The sequence below is a fragment of the Oryzias latipes genome, chromosome 2 (genome assembly GCF_053564925.1).
Source record: "Oryzias latipes strain Hd-rR chromosome 2, Olatipes_Hd-rR_3.1".
NCBI classification, from domain to species: Eukaryota; Metazoa; Chordata; class Actinopteri; order Beloniformes; family Adrianichthyidae; genus Oryzias; species Oryzias latipes.
The window spans coordinates 42,569,719-42,578,830 of record NC_136238.1 but is presented as its reverse complement, the minus strand read 5'-3'; the positions used below and the strand labels follow the sequence as shown (position 1 = coordinate 42,578,830).

Below are 9,112 nucleotides of genomic sequence, written 5' to 3'. Positions count from 1 at the left end.
TCAACTTTGTTTCCAATCTCAAATTTTAATTCTAGATGGAGCTGCTTGGATTTGAACCCACAACCATCCAATCTCAACGCAGACACTCCACTACTAGGCCACTTAGCTAAAGAATATAGAAAGGAAGAATGGTAAACACAGAAAACTACACAATTACAAAAAAATGTTCAAAATTTGTTTTTAATTTACCTTAAATACCATAATGACTTTCTGTATACAAAAATGCTTCCATAATTCAAACAGTTTGACAATAAAACATATTTATAACAACAAAAAGTTGCGGCAGCTCATTAAAAACAGGCCAATATGTTCTACCAGCATTCGTGTTTATTTCACAAAGGAAACGTAACAATAAGAGTTTTTGTTAAATATTTTCTGTACTTTTTGTGTCTAAATGAAATGAGAATGAAAAACAAATGTTAAGAGATATATTTATAGGCCATATCACCCAGCCCTTGGTATCCTCTGACAGCTATTTGATTCCTTCCCGAGTGTCAATTGACAGCTCCTAGGTCCTGTCCCTAGTGTCCTTTGACAGTCCCTTGGACCTGTCCTAGTGTCAATTGACAGTCCCTTGGTCCTGTCCCTAGTGTCCTTTGACAGCCCCTTGGTCCTGTCCCTAGTGTCCTTTGACAGCCCCTTGGTCCTGTCCCTAGTGTCCTTTGACAGCCCCTTGGTCCTGTCCCTAGTGTCCTTTGACAGCCCCTTGGTCCTGTCCCTAGTGTCAATTGACAGCCCCTTGGTCCTGTCCCTAGTGTCCTTTGACAGCCCCTAGGTCCTGTCCCTAGTGTCCTTTGACAGGTCTTTGGTCATGTCCTGAGTGTCAATTGACAGCTTTTTGGTCATGTCCCTAGTGTCCTTTGACAGCCCCTTGGTACTGTCCCTAGTGTCCTTTGACAGCCCCTTGGTCCTGTCCCTAGTGTCAATTGACAGCCCCTTGGTCCTGTCCCTAGTGTCCTTTGACAGCCCCTTGGTCCTGTCCCTAGTTTCCTTTGACAGCCCCTTGGTCCTGTCCCTAGTGTCCTTTGACAGCCGTTGGTCCTGTCCCTAGTGTCCTTTGACAGCCCCTTGGTCCTGTCCCCAGTGTCCTTCGACAGCCCCTTGGTCCTGTCCCTAGTGTCCTTTGACAGCCCCTTGGTTATGTCCCTAGTGTCCTTTGACAGCCCCTTGGTCCTGTCCCTAGTGTCCTTTGACAGGTCTTTGGTCATGTCCAGAGGGTCAATTGACAGCTCTTTGGTCATGTCCCACAGGTATTTAGTGGAGGACAGAAGAATTTCCGAGAAGTGAAGGAACCGAGACGGTTTTATTCTCCTGTGGTTTTTTTGTGGAATAATCGGGAGATCAGGCTGCAGAACGCTGCAGAGACTTCAAAGCAGGAAGGATTTCCTCCAGGTGAGTCACACCTGCAGCACAAACAGGACAGCAGATGATCTTCCTTCAGCCAGCAGCTGTTCAGTAATGAGACGAGAACATCAGAGCTTCACCCTCACCCAGAGTCTGTAGGATGTCGGTGATGAGGCGGTGGAAGGCGGGCAGGAACTCGTCGTGCTGCTTCACTTTGAGGATGACGCTGCAGGAAGAAGAACGGCGTGAAGAGGGGAAGCAGCCGAGCGCCACTCTGGAGCTGCAGGTGCTCACCTGTCGATGTCCGCCTCCTCCAGCAGGTCCCGCAGTCCCGACTGCTGAGCAGACGCCAGCGCAGACACGTGGTTCACCACCTCCGCAGGCGACGCTCTGCCGTCTGCAATCAGAAAGACTCCAGCGTGACTGCAGGAATGCGCAGACCAGCCGCCGGACGGACGGGATCAGAGCTACCCAGGTCCAGAGCGTCCTTCAGGTTCCTCATGGCGTTGGTCATCTCTGCCAGCCGCGTGTAGACCTCGTTCATGCGGGGGTAGACCCCTCTGAGGGACGGAACGTCGAACAGCTTCTGGAAGTGGGACACTATGGCGCTCAGAGTGTAGGGGGCGGAGTTCCGGAGCTTCTGGAGAACAGAGCAGAGTGAGAACCTGACGCTCGGACCAGCGCCGACCCACAGGCAGACCGGCAGACCTGCTCAGGGTCTTTGGATGCGTTTTCCAGCATGTCCTCCACCAGCACGATCAGGTCCTCCACCTTCACCGCGGCCGCAGAGTCCTCTCGAGGCCCGCCTGACAGGTCCACCAGCAGGTCCCGGAGGTCCTGAAGACACAGCAGTGTCACACATCGGCACGTCCTCACCGCGGAAACCCCAGAACCACGCCGTACCTTCAGCAGGCGGCGCTGGCCAGCCCAGTCCTCCAACACCGGCAGGAGCGCCTGGAAGTCAGCCAGCTCTGACTCCGCCTCTTTGGAGGAGGCGGGGCTCCCGATGACCGCTCTGATGTCAGACAGCAGCTGGAAGCAGAGAGAGGGAGGAGACGGTAAAACAAGGAGGAAAACATCAGAGTGAAGCTTGGACAGAGACCGGGGGAAGAGCGCTCACGGTTCGGAACTGAGCGCACAGCCAGACCTCCCTAGGAGGTTCTTCTACGCCCTTTGTCTTAGCTCCGCCCACTGTGGTCAACCTGCAGAGACAAGAAAGGAGTGGAAAATAACCGTAGGTAGCTCCTCCTCTGTCCGTCACCACGCAGAGGAGCTCCACCCTCAACCAACAGAACTCCACCAGAACCACCTTTAGGCTGCGTTCAGCTGGTCCTTAGCTGGTCCACGTCTCAGCTCCTGCGTTCTAAACTCTTGCGTTCACGTGGAGCTACACAAATTCCTACGACAGTTTTCAAACTAAAGGCACGGCCATTACACACGTGTTAAGGTCAAACAGACGTGGAGAACCCCGCCAAACTCCAGGGTACTTGGTTTATCGCAAACCCGACGACACGCGTTTGTTTTTTTAAACAAAGATAAGAAGAGGCCCCTCCCCTTACATGACGCTAATCCCTATTCGGCGTACGGAGGGCACTAGCAAGAAACGGAACCATTTTGCGCTGAAATCGCCAGATCTGCACCACTTCGACATGCGCTGGTAAAGAGTAGAAGAAGCCCCTCCCTGCTGGTCCAGTGTGAACCCCAAATGCCTTTAGCGAGTGTTTTTGTGTCCCTAGCTTTAGACTTCAGACAAAAACGTTCAAATATAAAGTCTGTCAAGATTTCATTTTTTTCAGCTCCCAACAGTATTTTAGGGAAACTAAATGTTTCTGTAGCCTGAAAGGAGCAGAAAAGAACGATAGGAAGACAATATTTTATATCAAAACCAATGATTTGATCAGGTTTCTCTTTAAAACAGATTCATTTGGATCATTTGAGCAGTAAAAAGTCAAAACGATGCAAATAGAATGAAGGTGGAAACTGTTTTTGGTCGTTTTTGTTGTCATTATTTTCCCCAAATGATCAAATTACAACTTAATGTGGTTTAAAAAAATCTAAAATAAATAAATCTAAATAAAAATGGACTATAACCAGTTCTATGAGTAAATATCCCAAAGAGAGTCCAGAGCCCACAGCTTCTGTTGCCGCCGTACCTGGCGGCGCCCGGCTGCAGCCCCTCCAGGTGGCGCCGTCTGCGGCCCTTCGGCTGCTCCCGGGTCGGTCTGCAGAGGAACAGAGGCAGCGTGAGGATCAGCCTCCCAGCAGAACCCTGAGGAGCAGCAGGAGCTCCACCCACCTGGAGTCTAGCTCCGCCTCCAGCTGCGTGCGCCTCTCCTTTTGTGGGAACACCTGAGGAGGACAGCGCCACCTGGTGAGAGCCGGACCCTAAAAGATAAGCCTAAAGACTGTTTTAGAGGCAACTTTTGGTTTTATCCTCATTAAAGATAAAAAGAAATCCTTCAAAGTAAGAGATGTTTCTGAAGAACTTTAGGAAGCCAAGAAAAGATCATGTGACCTCAAAACTCAACCGATCCCACTTCAGATAAATGCTTCAACGTTTGTATTTTATCAATCTTCCCTCAGAAAAATCTGATTCTTTGGCTGAAATGGATATTAATATTTTATGTTTACATTGATTGATTTAAATGATTTTTTAGAAGTCTTTTTTTGCCAACGTGACGTTTTTTGACCCAGACTTTTATTTTGGTAAAACACTTTAGCTTTAATCTTGAACTGGGCATCTTAAGACAATAAAAGTCTTTGCTTAAATGAACTTCCTGTCAGGTGGACCAATAATTCCCTTTGGTCTTCCTCCAATCTTCCTCTTCAGCTTCCAGGAAATGGAATTTCCAGCTTTTCCTGTTGGAAGTCAAAGATTTGGATTTGGGAGTTTTTGCCTTGAGGTCTGTTTTGAAGGATGAAGGAGCGCCGGCGGCGGTCCGTTCCCCACCGTCCTGCAGCTCCGAGGCCTCGGCTCCTCCTCTAGCAGACCTGCAGAGGAGAAGGTTTCATACTAAAACCCCTTTGGGATTATTCCTAATCCTAATCTCCTCGTTTTGACACTGAGGCTCCTGAAAGTGAGGAAGAGGAGGAGTCCCGCTTCACCTGAGCTCCTCCATCAGTCGCCTCCTCTCCGCTTCGTAGAAGTCGATGACGTCCAAAACCCTGCAGACACAAACGCTGCTGTGGTGAGAGCCGCAGCAGAGCGTGGCGGCGGCGGGCGGCGCCCTCACCGCTGATCGGCGGCGGTCTGCAGCCGGGACGTCTTCCCGCAGATCTCCTGGAAGCTGCGGTTCCGCCGGGCCAAGCGCCGCTCCTCCTGCTCCACGGCGAAGCGCAGCTTCCAGCGGAGCTTGGCGGCCTCCTCCTCCTTCCTGCGCAGCTTCTGCTGCAGCTGCTCGCAGCGGCGCTGACGGGATCACAAACACACGGCCTTAACCCAGAACCAGAACCACAGAGGGATCACAAACACACGGCCTTAAACCAGAACCAGAACCACAGAGGGTTCACAAACACACGGCCTCAACCCAGAACCAGAACCAGAACCACAGAGGGATCACAAACACACGGCCTTAAACCAGAACCAGAACCACAGAGGGATCACAAACACACGGCCTTAAACCAGAACCAGAACCACAGAGGGATCACAAACACACGGCCTTAAACCAGAACCAGAACCACAGAGGGATCACAAACACACGGCCTTAAACCAGAACCAGAACCACAGAGGGTCCAAAAACACACGGCCTCAACCCAGAACCAGAACCAGAACCACAGAGGGATCACAAACACACGGCCTTAAACCAGAACCAGAACCACAGAGGGATCACAAACACACGGCCTTAAACCAGAACCAGAACCACAGAGGGATCACAAACACACGGCCTTAACCCAGAACCAGAACCACAGAGGAAGGACCGCAGGTCCAGAGCTGAAGACGGCAGTCTGTTGACCAAAGCTCTGCGCACTTTGACCCCAACCACTTTCCAGAACTCCTTTACCATATAAGGGATTTCTGGATGCTAGGCTCGCATCGCAATATCAGCATTTACGTTATTCATATGCTAGGTTAGCATCAAAGTTACGTAATTTATTTGAAAAAAAAAAAAAGAAAATTCACGACATTCATTTGGGACGATTGCATTCAAATAACAGAATTTACGTAATTTTCTTTGCGAGGTTCGCAACCAAAGAAGATCAAGTTTACGTCGTTTCTATTCGATATTTGCAAACAGACAACATTAAAATTGATGTATTTCTATCCTATGTTTATTTCCAAATATCTGCGTATTATTTGATTTATTGTATGCAATGTTTACAAACAAATAACATAAATTTCACTGAAATACCATCAAATTTACGTTATTCGTAAGCAAATTTCCCAAACAAATAAATACTTAAAATCGACGTTATGAAGTATATTTAACGTTAAAAATTTTCTTCCAAAGTTAATTTTTGTATATGATCATTGCTACAAAAAATGACAAATGTTTATGCAATATTTGGGTATAATTATTAACGTAAAATGTACGTCATTTGTAAACAAATCCCATCCAAACAACGTAGATTTGGGGTATTGGATGTTACCATAGCAGCGTACATTTGTGTCAGGAATGGGAGGTCCAAGCAAAAAGTGTCGAGTCACCGATTCTACTGCTGGATATTCACAGTCGTCATGTCAGTGACAAAAATATTTTACAAAAGAACACAGTAGAGTTCGCTTACTCCCTATACGACTACAACTGAAGGTTTGTTGACCTTTGACCCGAGGAAGAGACCACCATCTTGAATGTTTCGTAAAAATCATCTTTAGGAGCAGCTACACATTTAAACTCCTAGAAAAGAAAAAAACCTTTAAACTAGAAGTTTTTGATTTAAGCATGGATCAGCTATATGAATATATTAAGAATGTGGGCGTGGTTTAAAAAACAAAATCGATCGAAATACTAAATGGTTGCTATGGAGATAAAACAAACCAAAAAGCACCATTGTGAAAAATGTTTTTTTAAGGAAAGTGTCACATCTCATGACGTCGCAGCTCTGATCAGGGTATCAGGGGCAGAGGGGCATGTAGAAGTTGATTTGTCTCTTATTTTGAAATCTGTTTGAGGGACAGCAGTACTGGGAGAGTAGCTGCATTTCAAAATAAAAGGTTTCATTGAATTTTGTTTTTTTTATGCTGAATTTCTACGGTTTTTGATGAAAACTGGGAAGTCAGATGAATGAAGGCAAAGATCAGGGACTGACTATGGCCTCTGCGCTGTGGCGCTGCAGCTGCAGCGTGCGGCTGTGCGTCTGCGCAGCCCTGCAGATGCAGCGGTCCTCCAGGTCCTGGACCTTCACCTTCACCTGGTCCAGCAGCGCCTGCAGCTCCGAGGCCCTCTGGGAGTGCTGGGCGGCGCGACTCATCTGCTCCTGGACCTCCTCCCTGGAGAAAAAAAATAAAGAAATAAAAATAAAAAAAGACCAACAGGAGAAAAGCCTCTGTTTTCCTGACTCCGCCCCCTTTTTTAAGGCTTCATTCCTGCTGGACAGAACTAAAACTGACATTCAAAATACTAAAATGATTATTTACAGATTGATTGATGATTCTGATCATTTTAGTGTCAAACTATGAATAAAAGGTAAATAAAAGTAGTAAAAAATATATTTTAATATCAATTTTAAACTACAAGTTAAAACTGGTGGTAAATAAATGTATATATATATATATATATATAATTTAAGAAATCCATTGAAATTTATAAATACATAAATACAATAAAATATTTCAAAATAAGAGCATGGATTTATCAAACAAGAAATTACCAATAAAATACTAAATGACAAAAAAAAAAAAAGTATTAACATGCCGAGTATTTTTTCATTTTAGTTACATTTGACAAGCAAACAAAAAACAAGTAAAACCTAAAAGTAAGGATGCCTGATTTCATTTTTTTAAAACCATTTGTTATTTCAATTTGAACTTTATTCAGTTTGAAATCCTTCTATAATAGTTTTTCATTTCCCATCATTAAAACTGTATTTGTTTTTTTTTAACCTTTTTAGACTTTTGTAGAATAAATAAAGTTTTTCGGTATTTCATGCAAAAATACATCATTTTTAAAGAAATGTAAATATTCTTTAAACCAATTTAAATGTTTTTGAGTTTATATGAAAGTTGATGGGTTTAGTTTTATAAGGAACTTTTACATAAAACCAGGATAAACAAAAGTCTAACAGGAAGTGCGGATGTTTGATCAGAAGTTGACAAAAGTTGGTTCTGCCGTCTGTCAGTCAGAGCTCACGGTTCCTGACAGGAGATCCTGATCCTGGATCTCACAGAGACATTGTCCCTGAGGGAGCCGTCCTCCCCTCAGCTGATGTTCGCCAGTCGTTTACCAAAATAAAAGCCTCTGTGTGATCGGATGGGATCAGAGATGCGGTTGCCACGGTTACGCTTGGACAGCAGACGGGGGATTGGATAACAGGACAGGTGGTCTGCAGACGACCAGACCTCACTGATGACCACAGAGAAACCTGAACCCCCACAATGCTGCAAAGGGGGGGGGGGGGGTCATCAGTCAGAGCTGGGGGCGCCACTCACCGGAGCCGGTTGTTGGACCCGACCAGCTCCTGCAGGAGAGCCTGCCTCCTGTCCGAGTCCGCCAGCAGCGTCTCCAGAGTCCGCCTGAGCGCCGCTGCGGACTTCCTGTCCAGCAGGCCCAGTTCTGGAAGCACAGAGGAGCAGGCAGGAACCAGATCATCAATTTAGAACCAAAAATGGATTCTAGTTTCTGTTTAGTCCCAATAATGCCGCATTTGCTGGGTTTTTAACCAAATAAAGGCAGCTTTGGACCATTTGGGTTGAATTTCCTGCTGGGCGGTGACGTCATCACCTGAGCTCTCACCTGCAGGGTTCTTGTTCTCCACGGGGTCCGCAAAGAGCACCGGCCGGAAGCCCCGCTGCTGCAGCAGCCGGTTCAGCGGCTCCCACTCCGCCTGCTGCTCCTGCGACACACACACAAACACACAACCCGGGTCAGACCGCCCGGGTCAAAGCGGGACCCACCTGGTTCCCACCGCGGCGCTACCTGGAACTGCCTGCAGGTCCACAGGTAGACAAACGTCCCATTTCCCCCCGGGGGCCGCATGTCCGCTCTGAACCCCAACAACCTCCACTCAACTGAAAACGCTCGTGCTCTGGCGCGCGCGCGCGTCTGAAAACTGAGCCCCCCTCCCTCCTCAGTTTTCAGTTACCAAGCGGAGTGTCACGTGACTCACCTGCAACATCCCGTCAGTCCCCTGGAACAGAACCGCTTTCCTGAATGAGAACCGTGGAAATGCCGGTGGAAAAGGTTCGGTTGGACTCTCGGCACCGTTTCGAACTCTCCGAATAAAGGAACCGAACCAGTCCGGACTCCGTAGAAACCTCTGAAAAGCACTTCAACAGGATAAAAACAACAAAAATCCTCTTTAAAACCCGCCACGAACACAACTGACTGTTTGGGGCTCAGATTCAAACCGTACGTGATGACGTCACTAAAATAAGCCAATGACAGACAAGATTTTTTTTAATGCAACTTTATTGAACAATTTGTTTCGCTCACTCACGTTTTTTTCCTCTTCATTTATTTATAACATTTCAACATCTGAGCGTCAAAGCTTAACAGAACATAAAAAAGATCAAACATTTAATTCTTTTTTCCTCCTAATAAACAAATGGTCTGAATGATTTCCATGTACGAGGGCTCCCCTCCTGCAGGTGGCGCTGTTGCGTCAGCCAGAA

At 46.8% G+C, this 9,112-nt stretch overlaps 1 protein-coding gene across 6 annotated transcripts; it reads right to left on the bottom strand.

The window, feature by feature from the left end:
* Positions 1-169: 169 nt before the first annotated feature.
* cep70 (centrosomal protein 70) lies at positions 170-8,855 on the bottom strand. Of its 6 annotated transcripts, none has more exons than XM_023961592.2 (16): positions 8,608-8,855; positions 8,235-8,334; positions 7,931-8,054; positions 6,592-6,772; positions 4,578-4,753; positions 4,450-4,509; positions 4,242-4,335; positions 3,641-3,693; positions 3,498-3,566; positions 2,465-2,546; positions 2,248-2,376; positions 2,053-2,181; positions 1,816-1,984; positions 1,639-1,741; positions 1,491-1,570; positions 170-1,403 (listed from the first exon to the last, which is right to left on the bottom strand). In XM_023961592.2, exons 1-16 carry the CDS (start codon positions 8,614-8,616, stop codon positions 1,342-1,344), a joined length of 1,620 nt encoding a protein of 539 aa, XP_023817360.1. In that variant the 5' UTR covers positions 8,617-8,855; the 3' UTR covers positions 170-1,341. The 6 variants fall into 6 exon arrangements, with proteins under 6 accessions (XP_023817360.1, XP_078795829.1, XP_023817352.1 ...); XM_078939703.1 differs by having other exon boundaries at positions 6,688-6,772; XM_023961584.2 differs by having other exon boundaries at positions 8,418-8,834.
* Between the last annotated feature and the right edge of the window lie 257 nt (positions 8,856-9,112).

Excerpts from the sequence above, each read along its gene's own strand:
- cep70 (XM_023961584.2), bottom strand. The coding sequence starts at position 8,477 with ATGCGGCCCCCGGGGGGAAATGGGACGTTTGTCTACCTGTGGACCTGC. Across the intron at positions 3,567-3,640 it reads GAGGCGGAGCTAGACTCCAG|ACCGACCCGGGAGCAGCCGA; the intron begins GTGGGTGGAGCT and ends GTTCCTCTGCAG. Across the intron at positions 2,377-2,464 it reads TGTGCGCTCAGTTCCGAACC|CTGCTGTCTGACATCAGAGC; the intron begins GTGAGCGCTCTT and ends CTCTGCTTCCAG.